The following is a 17,243-nucleotide window of genomic DNA, read 5'->3' as shown; positions in this document are numbered from 1 at the left end:
GCATGCTGGGTTCGTGGGGAAAGAGTGTTAGGGGTTGAGGATCACGGGAACCACTTGGAAGAGTAGCGGGAAGTGTGTGTAGAGACGTAAGAGCCAGCACACATCCATCCTTATAAACGGACATGGAAAGAGTGGTTGGAGGAGAGAGAATGAAGGTTACAAAGGCCCTGATGGTTTGCATATGCTGCATGGAGCTCCATGGAGCACAGACCAGAGAATTAGGAAGGAGTCAGGTCAACAGATGAGGTCATTTCATTCATTCCACACTTGCTGAGGTGTTTACCGAAGACCCTGGGTGTGAGAGGATTCGTCTTTCAGGTAACTGTAGAGGACAGAACCTACAGGCTCCAATTTTTGCTTCATCTTCTCCTCCCTCTGGTACTCTATAGGGTTCCTCCCCGGTCCTTAGCTCAGTGCCCTCGAATCCTGGGCACATGCCACCTTCCTGGGCAGCTCCTCCCTGGGCCAATCAGAGCCGCGCACGTGAGCTGGAGTTCGTGTTGCTAGGCTTCGCACATGTGCCCTCCCTGCGTCCAATGCTCTCAGCGCTCTTCCTGGCCGCCTTCCTGCTCACGTTGCTAGGCAACACACTCATCGTCTTGCTCACCAGCCTGGATCCAGGCCTGCGTGCGCCCATGTACTTCTTCCTACGGCAGCTGGCACTGGTGGAAATCTGCTTCTCACTGGACGTGGCACCCCGTCTGCTGGTGACCCTGCTGCGGCCAGGACGTGGGATGTCTCCGACAAGCTGTGCCCTGCAGCTGCTCCTCGTGCTGTCCTGTGTCACATCTGAGTGTTTTCTCCTCACGGTCATGGCCTGGGACCGCTTCCTGGCCATTTGCAGGCCACTGCGTTATGGTGCCATCATGAGCTCGAGGCTGTGCCACCTGCTGGCCACCACTTGCTGGCTGGCAGGAATCCCCCTGGCTCTGGTCTTCACTATCTGGCTCTTTAACTTTCCCTTCTGTGGGCCACGGGGCATCCGGCACTTCTTCTGTGACATAGCACCTCTGCTGAGCCTGGTGTGTGCAGACACCAGAGTCTTTGAGGCCAACGTGTTTGTGGCCACTGTCCTTGTCATCATGGCTCCCTTCTGTCTTATAGCTACATCCTATGTCATGATTCTGACTGTTGTCCTTCGGATGCCATCAGCCTCTGGGCGCCACAAGGCCCTGTCCACCTGTGCCTCCCACCTCATGGTGGTAATTCTGTTTTACGGCACAACGGGGGTCATCCACTTGCGCCCCAAGGCCAGCTACTCTCCTGAGAGCAAGCAAGTGGTGTCCCTGTCATACACCATGGTGACCCCCATGCTCAACCCCCTCATCTACAGCCTGCGGAACAAGGAGGTCAAAGCTGCCTTTGGCCGTGTATGCTGCGGACGCCAAGGGTCTAGACTCTAGACTCCATGAATGAATTCTCTCTCCTACCATCTTTCAGATTCAAAAAATTGTTGAGGGCCACTTTCTCAGGGTAGCTTAACACCCTGACGCTCCTCTGGGGAACCCATGGCTGCTTCCATTTTCCTACCCAAAAGAAGGCACAACACCAAACTTTTGATCTCTGATCTTGGTTATTTTAAATAAAAGTGGACAAATGAATCCACTTTAAGTCAACTAAAGCGCATTAGCTAGCTCTTCTGAAAGAATGTTGTGTAACAAATCATTTAAAATTTAGTATCCTAAAGCCTGTAACTTATGCCGGGCGGTGGTGGCACAGCACTTGGGAGGCAGAGGCAGGCGGAGCTCTGAGTTCGAGGCCAGCATGGTGTACAAAGTGCTAGGACAGGCTCCAAAGCTACACAGAGAAACCATGTCTCAGAAACAAAATGCCAGTAACTAACTTAATCTCATTCACTTTCAATCAACTGGATATAAGGTAAGGTAATCTAGGCTGGACCTATCTTTGTGGCATTTTGACATGGACTAATTTTACTCATGCAAATGGATGTTGATCAATGTTAGGATGGCCTAAATGAAGGAGATTTGATCCATATACTTCTCTTGAGACCAAAGGGCTGATTAAGGCTTGGCTTTTCATCACAGTAGCTGAAGTGTAAGAGGGGAAAACCAACTGCATGAGGAATTATCAAGACTTTGGTCACATGACATATTATTGTTTGGATTAGACAACTGATACCTTCAACCTTTATGTGGAGGAGGCTGGAGTCACATGAAACCTGACCTTCACAGATGGATGGCTGAAGAACTGGAGACATTAATAAATCTACATCAGAAAGTCAGATCGGTATTTCTCTCAAATTTTTTTCTTGATCCATTATCTTAATGAGCGTTTCTACTGCTGTGGTAAAACACCATGGCCAAAAGCAACTTGGGGAGGAAATATTTATTTCATTTTAAAACTCATAGGTCACAGTCCATCACTGAAGGAAGTCAGGGCAGGAACTCAAGAAACGAACCTGGAGGTAGGAGCTAAAGCAGAGACTGTGGAGAGGGGCTGCTTACAAGGACAACCCCATGGCTGGCTCAGCTGCTTTCTAGCATAACCTAGGAAACAAGTCCAAGAGGGCATCACCAACTGTGAACAAGGTCCTCCCATAAAAATCACTAACCAAGAAGGCATTCTCCAGACTTCCCTATAGGACAATCTCATGGAGACATTTCCTCAGTTGAGAGTCCGTCTTTCCAAATGACTCTAGATTGTGTCAAGTGAATATAAAACTAATGAGCACATCTACAGGATTGTAGAAGACGTAGGTGCTACGATTTGGGCTTTAACAGAGGAGGCTCAGCAATATAGTGCACTCACCACTCGTCTACAGGACTAGAGTTCCCTTCCCTAATATCCATGTGGCTACCCTCTGAAAGCCTTCTTCTGGCCAATTCGGGCACAGCACACATGTATGCACCCTTACATACTGTATGCATGTGTGGGTGTGTGTGTGTGTATAAAACAGGAGTCTCTGACTGATAATAGAATCAAAAAAAGAAAAACAAATCTATTGGATAGACAGCAATGAGGCCCTAATGACTGATGGATTCCTGGATCTCTCATACCCTGAACTTCAGACTACCCGTGGAAAGTATCCTTCTGTGAACTTAAACCATTTGGGTGGCGTTTTCTATCTCTTGGTATGACTCCTGATTTTAGCCCTAACCATTAGCCTGGTACTTGAGAGGTAATGGTGGTGATGATGGTGGTGGTGGTGATGACAGCGGTAGTGATGATGATGATAGTGACGATAAAGGTGATTGTGGTAACTGTGGTAACATCACTGTCACTGTATAGGAAACTGGAGGATTCTGTTCCATGAAAATGTATAATCTTCTCAGTTAAAACTGCTCTGGGCTGAGTTAAAATAAAGATGTTTGTGCACATGGCACTAGTATCAAAGCCCCATCACGACAACCCTGTGCATATTGACTGTTGACATCACCATCTCACCACCATCGTCGAGTGTGTGTATTTTACACTGACTGCCTCCTTATACCTCTACAGTAACAATGGAGGTTGGGCACCACAGGGGCCAACGAACCCCAAGCCCACTTCTTCCTGTTCACAGAGTATAAAGTAAGCCCCGAAGAAGGTGCGACGATTTGTGCAGCATCCTGTTGAGAAGATTGCAGTCCATCTTGAACACTTAACTTTTCTATTGCTTGTGATAAAGCATCATAGACAAAGCAACTTATAGAAGAAAGCTATTTATGATTACGGTTTCAAAGGGCTGAGTTCATGGTGGCAGAGTAGAGCTGAGCGCTAACCACCAACACCTAGAAGTACAAGCAGAAAGCAGAGAAAGTGTGAGCTAGCTGGGTATAACACTTGAAACCTCAAAGCCCACTCCCAGTGACACACCTCCTCCAGAAACACCACACCTAAACGTCCCCAAACAGGGCCACCAACTGGGGATCAAGTATTCAAATGCCCAAGACTATGGGAGACATTCATCATTCAAACAACCACACTACTATGTAGAAGGAGCAGCGGGCTGCGTTCCTGCCACCCAGCTCCCAGCCACCTGGCTAGCTTATGCCCCGAAATAACAACACACAAATTTTATTCATTCAAACACTGCTTGGCCAATTAGTTCTAGCCTCTTACTGGCTAATTCTCACAACTTGATTAACCCATTTTTAATAATCTGTGTAGCACCACGAAGTGGTGTCTTACCTGGAAAGATTCGGCATGTCTGGCCTGGCGGCTGGCTCCATCGCGTCTGTCTCAGAGAGGAGAGGCATGGCGACTGCCTCACTTCCTCCCAGCATTCTGTTCTGTTTACTCTGCCTACCTAATTTTCTGTCCTATCAAAGGGCCAAGGCAGTTTCTTTATTAACCAATGAAATCAACTCAAAACATAAGACCCTCCCACATCACTACTACAACTTTTAAATAATTGTTTAATCTTATCCCCCTCTGTACAGAGTGTAGTTGCCTCTACAGAAGAGCCCTGAGAGTGGCCACTGCACCAGGCCATTACTGGTAACTTCGTGATGGAAATCAGCTAGTACTTACTGAGACTCTGTCCATTCTGTCAGTTTTCATGCCAACATGGTAAATGCTTCTGCTAATTTAAGTTTGAAAAAATGTCTATACCTCATTCCCGCAGAATGATAATGATAAAAATGACTCTATTAGGGGATAATTTCATTTCTACTGAGCTGAGTGACATCTACAGTAACTACTTTTGTATTCTCAATGCTCCTGAGAGAAAGGCAATTTATTTGGGTTGTTGAAAATCATCTTAATCTGTCTAGGTGTATGGCTTCTGAAATACAGGTCAAAGTTGAGTTTCAAATCTGCTGAGAACAACTCTACGTAACGTTCTTCTGTCCTCATTCAGAAGATGGCCAACTATGAACCCACCATGTGACTTGCTCAGAGAAGAAGCCCAGCTCTGTTTGGGTGGAGAAAAAAAGAGTTAGTAAATATTTTTCAAATACTGTGGTGTTCAGTTTAACTTTTAAAGAATGAATCATATTTCATTATAAGAAAAAATAATCTGTTGTAGTATGAATAGATTTGTGGATGTCAGGAGTCAATGCCCTGTTTGTCACTACTGTGTATATAGTTAGGGGAAAAGCATGTGGAAGGCTTTGCACTAGCTTGCTAGATTACATATAAAGGCAAAAACTGACACCGTTCCCCCCAGGGTTAGTGGATATCATGGAAGAAGCATGAGATGAAGCTGGAGGAAGGGGAGGAGAGCTGTGAAGGGCCGCCTGTAGGACATGGCTTGGCTGTTGCACACACAAACTCATTGCACTGTGGTCACCTGCACAAGGTCAAACTGGCATGATTAATTCACATGTCAACAGGCAGCACAAACTAGACTCTGCGAATTTGAAAAGAAAATGGAACAGGAGGACCAAAGGTGGGAGGAGAACATGTTGGGGGTGGGCAGTGGAAGGAAGAAGTTGGGGTGGATATGGTCAATATACATGGTATACACTTATGGAATTGTCAAAGAATAAACAGAAGATATTTAAAATAAAGTCATAAAAAACAGGATGAGTAACAGTACATTAGAAAAAGTATTATATATGTATAGATTTTTCCTTGGTTGCTAAAAACTGTGGATTTTGTCTTTAGAAGAAAATAATTAAATGTAAATAATATGTAGACCTTTGGTATGTGAAAATGTTGGGGGGCAGAAGTTGAAGGGGAGGAAATAGGTGTAGGTATGATGAAAATGCATTGAATATAGAAAGATAATGTCAAAGAATAGATATTTTAAAAGAAAAACTTTTGCTGGGTCATGGTAGAACACATCTTTAATCCCTACACTTAGGAAGGAGAATCATGTGGATCACTGTGAGTTCAAGGCCAGCCTGGTCTGCAGAGTGAGTTCCAGGATATCAAGGGATACATGGAAAAACCTTGTTTAAAAAAAATAGTTTGCTCCAGTTAGGGTTTGATGATATTTTGAGGGCAATGAATTCTTCAAGTTTTTTTTATTTTTTTAAATTTATTAAAACGGTCTTCTTATTTCACATGCCAAATCCATTTCCCACTCCATCCCTTCCTCCTGCTCCCTCCACCTTCCCCCCTCTCACTCCCATCCCACCTCCCATCTACCCCTCAGAGAGAGTAAGGCTTCCCATGGGGAGTCAAGCCAAGTCTAGCACCTTGTTTTGAGGCAGGAACAAGGCTCTCCCCACTATATCTAGGCTGAACAAGGTATCCCTCCAGAGAGAATGGGTTCCAAAAAGTCAGTAAAGCAGTAGGGATAAATCCTGCCAGTGGCCCCACAGTCTGCCCCAGGCATACAATTGTCACCCATGTTCAGAGGGCCTAGTTTGGTGCTCCCTCGCTGTCAGTCTGGAGTTGGTAGGCTTACATTGGCTCATATAAGCTGTTTCCGTGGGCATACCCATCATGGTCTTGACCTCTTTGCTCATATTCTCACTCCTCCCTCTCTTCAGCTGGACTTTGGGAGCTCAGCCAAATGCTCCGCTGTGGTTCTTTGCACCTGCTTCCATCAGTTGCTGGATGTAGGTTCTATAGTGACATTTAAGATATTCATCAATCTAACTACAAGGCTAGGCCATTTAGGGCACCCTCTCCACTATTGCTTAGGGTCTTAGCTGGGGTCATCCTTGCTGATTTCTGGTCATTTCTCTACTGCCAAGCTTCTTACTAGTCCCATAAATGGCTCCCTCAATCAAGATATCTCTTTTTTCTTTTCTTTTTTTATTGATTTTATTGAGCTATACATTTTTCTCTGCTCCCTTCCTTGCCTCTCCCCTCCCCTTCAACCCTCTCTCATGGTCCCCATACTCCCAATTTACTCAGGATAGCTTGTATTTTACTACTTCCCATGTAGATTAGATCCATCTATGTCTCTCATAGGGTCCTTATTGTTGTCTGTATTCTCTGGGATTGTGATTTGTAGGCTGGTTTTCTTTGTTTTATGTTTAAAAACCACTTATGAGTAAGTACATATGATAATTGTCTTTCTAGGTCTGGGTTACCTCACTCAATATGATGTTTGCTAGCTCCATCCATTTGCCTGTAAATTTCAAAATGTCGGGTTTTTTTTCTGCTGTGTAGTACTTCATTGTGTAAATGTACCACATTTTCCTTATCCACTATTCAATCGAGGGGCATTTAGATTGTTTCCAGGTTCGGACTATGATAAACAATGCTGTTATGAACATAGTTGAGCACATGTCCTTGTGGCATGATTGAGCATTCTTTGGATATATACCCAAAAGTGGTATTGCTGGGTCTTGAGGACGGTTGTTGCCAAATTTTTTTAGAAATTGCCATACCGATATCCAAAGGGGCTGTACCAGCTTGCACTTCCACCAGCAATGCAGGAGTGTTCTCTTGTCCCACAACCTCTCCAGCATAAGTTGTCTTCAGTGTTTTTTATCTTGGCCATTCTTCTTAATGGTGTAAGATGGTTTCTCAGAGTTGTTTTGATATGCATTTCTCTGATAACTAAGAATGTTGAGCATTTCTTTAAGTGTCTTTCAGCCATTTTAGATTCCTCTGTTGAAAGTTCTCTGTTTAGGTCTGTACTCCATTTTTGATTGGGTTATTTGTTCTTTTTATGACCAATTTCTTGATCCTTTTATTTTGGAGAGCAGACCTCTGTCTGATGTAGGGTTAGTGAAGATCTTTTCCCACTCTGTAGGCTGTCATTTTGTCTTGTTGACCATGTCCTTTGCTTTACAGAAGCTTTTCAGTTTTAGGAGGTCCCATTAATTGTTTCTCTCAGTGTCTGTGCTACTGGGGTTATATTTAGGAAGTGGTCTCATGTGCCAATGCATTCAAGTGTACTTCTACTTTCTCTTCTATAACGTTTAGTATGGCTGGCTTTATGTTGAGGTCTTTGACCCATTGGACTTTAGTTTGTGCATGGTGATAGATATGGGCCTATTTTCATTCTTCTACATGTTGATATCCAGTTATGTCATCACCATTTGTTAAATATGCTTTCTTTTTTTCATTTGATATTTTTTGCTTCTTTGTCAAAAATCAGGTGTTCGAAGGTGAGGCGTGTGGATTAATATCCAGGTCCACGATTCCATTCTGTCTGTTCTTATGCCAATACCAGGCTGTTTTCAGTACTATAGCTCTGCAGTAGAGTTTGAAGGCAGAGATTGTGATGCTTCCAGAAGTTGTTTTATTGTACAGGATTGTTTTGGCTATCCTGGGTTTTTTGCTTTTCCATTTTCAAACGGTTTTTTGAGTACCGTTCTTTTAAGGTCTGTGAAGAATTTTGCTGAGATTTTGATGGGCATTGCATTGAATCTGTAGATTGCTTTTGGTAAGATTGCCATTTTTACTATGTTAATTCTACCTTGATGGAGGTGAGTCTTGTATCTTATCTGTTGCTTTCATTGGTTAACTAATAAAGAAAACTGCTTGGCCTGATAGGACAGAAAATTAGGTAGGCGGAGTAGACAGAACAGAATGCTGGGAGAAAGAAGCCGAGTCAGGCAGTCCCCATGATTCTCCCACTCCAGACAGATGTAGTTTTAGATCTTTTCTGGTAAGCCAGCTCATGGTGCTACACAGAATATTAGAAATGGGTTAGATCAATATGTAAGAGCTAGCCAATAAGAGGTTAAAACTAATGGGCCAAGCAGTGTTTAAAAGAATACAATTTCTGTGTAATTATTTCAGGTATAAAGCTAGCCATGCAGGTGGCCGGGTGCCGGGATGCAGCCCACCGCAGCTCCTATTTCAACACTACCTACCCAAGAGTGTGGGAGATCTTTCCACTTTCTGGTGTCTTCTTCCATTCTTTTTTTTAAAGATTTGAAGTTCTTGTCATGTAAGTCTTCCACTTGTTTGGTTAGAGTTACTGCGAGATATTTTGTGCTATTTGTGGCTATTGTGAAGAGTGATGTTTCTCTGATTTCTTTCTAAGCCCATTTATCATCTGTGTAAAGGAAAGCTACTGATTTTTTTGAGTTAATCTTGTATCCTGCTACATTACTGAGTGTTTATGAGTTGTAGAAGTTCCTTGGTAGAATTTTTGTGATCACTTATGTAAACTATCATATCATCAGCAAATAGTGAGAGTTTGACTTCTTTTCTGATTTTATCCCCTTGATCTCCTTTTGGTGTCTTATTGCTCTAGCTAGGACCTTGAGAAAGGACATCTCTTTCCTTGTTCTCCGTCTTTGTCCTTTCCCCATCTTGACTGTCCTGTTCCCTCTAGTTTTCCTTCCTCCTCCCCTCCTTCTCCTCTTCTGCGTTTCCTTCTCCCCCTCCACCCCCATGCTCCCAATTTTGTCAGGCAGTCTTGTCTATTTCTCCTGTCCTGGAGGATCTATGTGTTTTCTCTTAGAGTTCTGCTTGTTACTTAGCTTCTCTGGGGTAGTGTATGTGTGTATGAGTGTTTGCTTGCCTGTGTGCCATTACACCATATATGTGCAGCATCTATACAGGCCGAAGAGGGAATTAGATTCCCTGAAACTGGAGATACAGATGGTTGTAAGCTACCACCATGTGGGTTCTGGAAACTGAACTCTGGCCCTCTGGAATTTAACCTCTGCATGCTTTTAAGCTCTGAGTCATCTCTCCATCCCCTTCTAGTTTTTCTGTGACTATTACACTTGACACCATATGTAGATGGATGCTATAAAGTAGTCCCACACTAGCTCAGAATTGAGTATAATAAAGGGTTCTTTATTTAGAGGTAGTCTCACAGATCACAGTAATCTGCATGAGCAGGCAACAGGAAATGAACCCAGCAGTTGCAAGAGAGAGAGAGAGAGAGAGAGAGAGAGAGAGAGAGAGAGACTGCACAAGCTTTATATCAGCATTTATAGTACAAGAGATCACACGCAAATGATCTGGTATCTTAAAGATTATTGGCTGAAGGAGTTCCCACACTAACCATGCCTTCAAGATCTATCCATTTTGTAGCATGTCAGAATTTCGTCCCTTTGTAGCATGTTGTAGCATGTCAGAATTTCCTCCCTTACTTAAGGTTACACAATATTTCATTGTGTCTCCCCTCAAAGGATATCTGATTACTTCTACCTTTGGCTACTGTAGATGTGGAGGTAGGTGACAGATAAGCTTATAATAGCAGCATTTTCAGCCTCTTTTCTATTACACTTTCCTCTCCTGTGGACATCAGACACATCAGCCTCAAGAGCAAGGCCTGAAATTCTGGGAAACACCATCAATGCCCCTTGACATGAAGTGAAGGTGGCTCAGAAGCTTCCTGCTTCTGTCCATCTTCTTCAGTCTCTGCAGAGCATCAATGAGAGGCTTTCCTCTGCACTCCTTTCCCAGTCCACGGGGACCACAGAGGTCTCTGGGGTCCAGAGCTCAGGCTTAAGTTTGCATGTCTACTCCTTCTCACAGGGCTGGCAGTCCACTCTGCAACTTCAAGAGCTCACCGCAGCAAAGAGAGAAAGGCGGTGTGTGTGTGTGTGTGTGTGTGTGTGTGTGTGTGTGTGTGTGTGTGTGTCAAGAACTCTTCAAGGCAGATTGAAAGGTGTTGTTCTTGGGCATCTCCTTCTCTAAGCAGAAGCTGAATCTGTATAAGTATCAGAGTCTCTGCCACAGTCAGAATCAGCAGGAAAGGATCGTTACTTCTTTACTCTCAACTATCAGGTATAATGACCCAATGCTATTCTTTGTGGGTAAAATCAAGGAACAACAGGAACAAAGACTTTTCTTTTATAAAGTAGCCAAGATATCAGGTCCACATTACAGATGCTGAACACTATAGAGACACTAAATGGCTTAATCCTCAGGACATACATATATGAGCAATAAATTATGGATATATTAAAGATATAATAGATAATAAATGTATAGATAATTGATATGAGATACATAGTTGCATAGGTTTTCAAATATGTGTGTTGATAGCTATGAGATAGATGATAGTAGGTAGATATAAGATAGATAGATAGATAGATAGATAGATAGATAGATAGATAGATAGATAGATGGATGATAGGTAAATAGATAAGATGGGTGGGTGGGTGGATAGAAAGACAGAACTGACATAGATGAATCAAGTGGCTTTTGTGTATCAGAATTTTATCAGTGGGGAAATATCCTGTTGTGCTTGTCTCTCACACGTCACAACCTTTGCTTCTTCATCCTGTGTTTTACCATCCCAAAGAATTCACTCATATTATATAGCATGGATGACCCCAAAGCATGTAACGATTGCTCTTACATTATGGAACATGTGTAAAGTACTAAAGAGACTAAGTTTTCCCACAGACAAACTGTTTCAAATTTTTCAAACACCTTTAACTAAAGCTCATGTTTTTCATGCCCCCGTCTCTCTGGTCCCTCAGGGTCTGCTCTCTGTGCGCATGTCCTTCTTTGACAAATGTTTGTGGAATTAAAGGCCATAGTTGATCAGTTAAGACTCTACCTTCTTTTGAGGGATGACTTCGGTTTTGTCTGTAATAATTGAAGGGATGTCAACATCTGTTCATACCTAGAATTAAAATTGGTCAGGATCCTTATTCCTTTTTACCTAACCTTAAGATGAAACACTTCTCCATGTCTCCAATTCTAATTTCTCAAAATTTTCCAATTTGTCACTAGAAAAAAATTACTAGCTTTCATTTTTTTTAAATCTTGCCTTCACAATATTCATAAGGGCTCCTGATCGTAGAACTCAAGAGGACCATCCAAAGTCCTTTTCATCCCTGAAATCCTTGTACAGAGAATGTCTTTACTGTTGATTTTCTCACATATTCCATGAGTTATCTGTGACCCTTAAACCCAATTTTTAGTAACTACATTAAATTGTCCTTTTTGTACAGCTGCTATTGACTTGGTTCAAGGGCTGGTAAACACTTTTGAGGCAGGGTAATCTCTGAATATTCTATCTCTGGACTTCAGAGCTCAGGTGTATCCATCTGTGTATGTACAAATGAGTTTTTCCAAATATGTTTCTAAGGGTATCTTACTGTATTTGAAGTTATGGGTGGCAGCACAGAAAAGAATTTGCAAAGAAGGTGACTGTGGGTAGGCAAAGAGAAATCAATGGGAGGCCAGGAATGGAGGAAGAGCTACAGAATTAGGGCAGAAGACTTCTCAGAGGAAGATAGGGGGTTCCATCAGGTTGGTGACAGCACCACCTTTAATTTTAAAAACATATCTTGTTGATGACTCATTAGTAAGACTTCTGTTTAAGATGGTAAGAGACATCCAAATAGAAGCCAAATCCAAGTTCCAGAAGCCCCCAGGCAGCTCTGTGGCCTAGAGTTAATGTTAGCATCGAGACATCCTTGATAGAGACCAATAATAAGCATCATTTTCAGGGCTCACATTTGTCTGTGTTTTATACCTGTCCTTGATATAGCTATGATTTGATTTTTCTCCCAATAAATTCTTGAGGATAATTGATTATATACCCAATTTCTTGAAAAAATGTATATGGGAAATAGCTGGATTTGGTGCAGTTTCTGAGCCTATGTAAGGGTCTGCGACTGGACTTGTACCCAACTAACGTCTGCCAAAGCACAGGTCCTATAAAATTTCTCTGAAATTAAGATCTAATGACACTGTGGATCTCAGCTTCATGCTGTCTATAATAAACATCTGTTTATACCAAAATGTTAAACATTTGGAAAAACCTAGAAGCTAAACAAGGAAAGAAAAAGAGATGAAGCATGGGGTGGAGGAGATTTGTCACTCACGTGTCTAGAGTTCTCTGCACACCCTAGCTCTAGACAGCCTTCTCTGTGCTTTAGGCAAGTTACTAATAGCAGAGCTTAATGCTTCAGCTTCAGATAAGAAATCATGTTTTTCTTTCGTGTGATTCTGATGGTTGAATCTAGTGATATATGCACACCAGGCAACTGTAGTTCTATAGACGTTTTAAGGGGCTAATATATATCTACCCCACTCCCTCCCTCCAGCTCACCCTGTCTCTCCACAACATACCTCCTGTTTCTATCCCAACCAACATCCTATCTTTTTATTTTAAAGCCCACTAAGTTCAATTAGTGCTGCCCATGTGTTATGTTTGGGGTCATCCATCAGGGCATGGGCAACCTAACAATGAAAATCCCCACACCCGCGAAAGAAAAGCAATTCTTCATCCCTCTGCTTCCATCAAGGTCCTCAGCTGGGGGTGGAATATTGGGAGCCCATCCCCACTCCTTGCTGGAATTTTTAACTCTGTTGGTCTCCTAAGATGCTGATACTGTATGAGGCACTGTGCTGGGATGTGGAGGTTGGAAGGTAATTTGGAATACTTTGTGATCTCTGTGATGGGCTTAGAGAGGGGAACAATTTCTAGTAAGGAACTGGGACCCTGGGACCCACAAAAGGAGCCATCTAGAATCTACTAAAAAAGGAAGGATCAGCTCTGTGAAGATAGAGAATTTGTCCGAGAATGATTTTTTGGTAAAAATATTGAGGTATTGAATGTGTCTGGTGTTTACAAAGACACTTGTGCCTATTTGTGAGGATGTTGACAGAAATCATACTTCTAAGAACCTGGCTTGGTAAATGCCCAACTGAGAGCAAAGGATGATAAAAATACTGAGGTGATTATTTAGTAAATATATTTACTTATCCTAGCAAGGCATGGAATCAAATGCCTATGTACTTAAGAGAAATAAAGGAGAGGGAAGGAGAGAAAAAAAGAGCACAGACAGACTGAGATATCTACAGAGACAGGTAAAGGGAGGGGGGAGGGAGGGAGGCAGGGAGGGAGGGAGGAAGGAAGGAGAAGGGAGGGGAGGAAAGAAAAGAAGAGGAGAGGAAAGAATGAACTAGTTTATCTTCACAGGCAGAAAAATTGGAACAAAGGCTGTCAGTGATCTATCATCTAGAACTTTGGGAATCAAATCTGGAGGCTATAATTTTACAACATAGAATTCAGTCGACCTGGGAGAGAACTACAGTTGTATTTGTTCTGTTTTCCCATGGTGAGGTCACATGACGATGTACAAAGCAGTGATCATTCTGGGAGAAGCATGAATGCTTTGTCCATGAGAAATGCTTGAGGGAGATCAGTGAGCTGGCTCAGGGAGTCAAGGTACTCACCTCTGAGCCTGATAGCCTGAGCTAGATTTCCAGGATCCACGTGGCAGGAGAGAACTGAGTCTGGTAAGTTGTCCTCCGACTTTCCCACATGAACCTGGTGCATGTGCACACGCACGTATGCACACCTAAATAATGCAGTTTTAAAAAATGGAATGTTGGAAGTAAATTGGGGATGTTTCCTTGAAGAGAAAACCAGATTAGAAACTGAAAAAAAAATCTAAAGTGGAGAAAATCTGCTAGATGGTGAAGCAGGCTCTCTGAGGCAGTTCCCCTCATCCTCAAACCATTAGCATTGCTGTTGCTTTGTTAAAATGCTCTTCCTGGTCTCTTCTATGTGGTAGGTGAGGGGCATCTCCCCTTATTCATTAGACTCATACTCATTTATAAATGAGTAGTCTTCAATATCGAGATAATGTGGTTTGTAAGCACTATGATTGCTCTAAATTCATCTGAAATCCCTATCTTTAGTTCTTTTCATTGGCTCTATGTCCTGTAAGAAGTCAGCTCCTAACAGAAGAGAAGATTGTTGCTTTGAATTATTTAGTAAATGTATTTGCTAATAATAGCAATATAAAAAATATCCATATTTAAGAGGAATAAAAGAGAGATGGGGAAGAGGAAGAAGAAGGAGGAGAAGAAGGAGGAGGAGAAGGAAAGGGAGGAGGAAGTGGATGAGGAGGAGGATGAGGAAAAGGAGCAACAACAACAGTAAGAAGAAGACCCCTGCCTGGGTGCCGATCTCATCACAGGAGCTCAATCCCAGTAGGCAGAATCTATGCTAGACACTCTAAAGCAAGAAGCACTCTCAAATTGTATACTTTTCTGAATCTCTAGTATGTCTGGATGTTGGAGACTGTTTCTGGTCTGGGTTTGGGGATGGGTAATGTCATCCAATGGAATTAGTAGAGTAATGGAGTTGAGATGAGCTACAGGCGCTTCCATACTGGGTCATCTTTGGCTGATGTACTTACCTTGTGGGACACAGGCAAAGAATATAACTATGTCATTTAAGACTAAGTCAGGAGTGCTAGAAACATGGCTCAGCAGTTAAAAGCATTGGTTGCTCTTCCAGAGGGCTCAGATTCAAGTCCCAGCACCCACATGTCGCTCACAAACATCTGTAATTCCAGTTCTAGGGGAATTTGATGCCCTCTGTGGCCTCAGTGGGCACTGCATGCATGTGGTGCATAGATACACATGCAGGTACTAATCATGCAGATAAAATAAAAATAAATCTTCAAAAAAAAATAAGAAGTACCTAAGTCATAGCAGGACTTAACAGTGCTGAATAAAATAGCAGAGTCATCATGACACATTTCTGACATAAATAAAAGCTCAATGGATCATAGAGGTTCAGTTGGTCGCATTCTTTCTATACATTTGGATGAGCAGCTGTAGCATTTATCTCAAAAATATAAAGAATCTTTCTCATAGCCAATTTCCAGCAGTTGATGGGAAGTTCAGCCAATCACATTTTCTTTAGGGTATGTCCGTCTGAGGCCAAGAAAAAAAGATAAAAACACCCAGGTGCGCTTGCCCCGCTCTCTCTGTTCTCTGCGCTCCTGGTGTTCGCTGGAACCCTGGTTGTGTGAGTTTCCCTTTTTTTCTGTTTATTAAAACTGAATCTATTATATTGAACTGGCCTGGTTAATTTTAGCTTGTCCATCGACTGCCCACATCAAGCAGTCGTTTATATGATTAAATCCCTAAAGGCTCAAATCACTGAACAACTTTCTAATTACTTTTACTATGAAGGACACATGTTAACAACTGGTTTGTCTCTCTGCAGATGGAAAGGCCCCTGGAGTTGGCCAACATGACCAGGGTTCAGCAGTTCCTCTTGCTAGGATTGTCCACTAGGCTAGACATAAGAGATGCCCTATTTGCCGTCTTCCTGACTCTCTACCTGCTGACGCTCCTGGAGAACACACTCATCATCTACCTCATCTGCAGTCACAGCGAGCTCCACAAGCCCATGTACTTCTTCCTGGGCAACCTCAGCTGCCTGGAGATGTGCTATGTGTCCGTCACCATGCCCACCCTGCTCGTGGGGCTGTGGACGGGGCCCTACCATATTTCCTTTACACTCTGCATGACCCAACTCTTCTTCTTCATAGTCCTCATCTGCACAGAGTGCACCCTCCTGGCCTCCATGGCTTATGACCGCTATGTGGCCATCTGCCGCCCACTGCACTACCCCCTGCTCATGAGGCCCCAGGTCTGCCTGGCCTTAGCCTTGTCTTCATGGCTGGGTGGGCTGGTGGTCTCAGTGGCCAAAACAACATGTATTGCCAGCCTGTCTTACTGTGGCCCCAACGTCCTCAACCAATTTTTCTGTGATGTTTCCCCTCTCCTCAACCTATCCTGCACCCACGTGGCCCTCACAGAGCTGGTAGACTTCATCTCAGCCATTGTCATCTTCTGTGGGACACTCCTGGTATCCTTGGCTTCCTATTCAGCCATTGGGATGGCCGTTCTCCGGATGCCATCAGCTGCTGCCCGACGCAAGGCCTTCTCCACGTGCGCCTCCCACCTGGTGGTGGTGGGCATCTTCTACTCAGCAGCTCTCTTCATCTACTGCCGCCCCAGTCGCATCAAGTCCATGGACCTCAACAAGGTGCTGTCCGTCATCTACACGGTGGTCACGCCCCTCTGCAACCCCATCATCTACTGTCTGAGGAATAAGGAGGTCCACACTGTGCTGCAAAAGACCTTCCACTGGCCTTGACCATTGTCTTACAACTCTAGACTCCTCTCTCCCTGGACCAAAAATTCCTTGAGGTGTGGGGATGTAGCTCAGTGGTGCACCTCTATCATAGCATGCACAGGCCCTGGGTTTGATCCTAAAAACCATTGAAAAAAGAACTACAAATATTTCTTGGCTCCAAAACTCCATAGACCTTAAAGTACAAAGAAAAATAGAATAAAACTTTCTGTTTAATATGTGGTAGCAACACACCAAACACTACCTAAATCTGAAATACCTAAGGAGCAATCAGAAAAGCCCAACCGAAAACAAGACAAATACAGGCTAGTGGCTAGTGATCCACTTCTTAAGTCATAACCCAAGGAATGTAGCTAGGGCATCCCATTATTCTTATTCCTAGGAGACAAATACATTTTAACTGAATGTATCTATTTGTCCTGGAAAATGCAGGTAGCTAGGTGTGCAGAATCCTTGTTGCTTTAACATTTGCAGAGTGTTTGCAACCTAAATATCTACTGATGGATGGATCAGACATATTAAGTGTGAGGCAACCAATGCACTATTAAATAAAAAAAAG

General features: G+C 43.1%; 2 protein-coding genes across 2 annotated transcripts; both read left to right on the top strand.

The window, feature by feature from the left end:
- The first annotated feature begins 434 nt into the window (after positions 1-434).
- LOC121449847 (olfactory receptor 10A7-like) lies at positions 435-1,403 on the top strand. The gene has a single exon (XM_041654517.1). The coding sequence runs from the start codon at positions 435-437 to the stop codon at positions 1,401-1,403; it is 969 nt and encodes a 322-aa protein (XP_041510451.1).
- A 14,345-nt stretch (positions 1,404-15,748) lies between these two features.
- On the top strand, positions 15,749-16,687 carry LOC121449356 (olfactory receptor 5-like). Its single transcript, XM_041653716.1, has one exon. The coding sequence runs from the start codon at positions 15,749-15,751 to the stop codon at positions 16,685-16,687; it is 939 nt and encodes a 312-aa protein (XP_041509650.1).
- Positions 16,688-17,243: the final 556 nt, after the last annotated feature.

This window comes from Microtus oregoni, unplaced genomic scaffold (assembly GCF_018167655.1).
Source record: "Microtus oregoni isolate MIOR12 unplaced genomic scaffold, Mior012 000006F_ref0000085, whole genome shotgun sequence".
NCBI classification, from domain to species: domain Eukaryota; kingdom Metazoa; phylum Chordata; class Mammalia; order Rodentia; family Cricetidae; genus Microtus; species Microtus oregoni.
The sequence above is the reverse complement of the archived record's forward strand: the minus strand, read 5'-3'. Positions and strand labels throughout refer to the sequence as shown.

Bases quoted from the DNA above. Each gene is read 5' to 3' on its own strand.
- LOC121449847 (XM_041654517.1), top strand. From the start codon at position 435: ATGCCACCTTCCTGGGCAGCTCCTCCCTGGGCCAATCAGAGCCGCGCA.
- LOC121449356 (XM_041653716.1), top strand. From the start codon at position 15,749: ATGGAAAGGCCCCTGGAGTTGGCCAACATGACCAGGGTTCAGCAGTTC.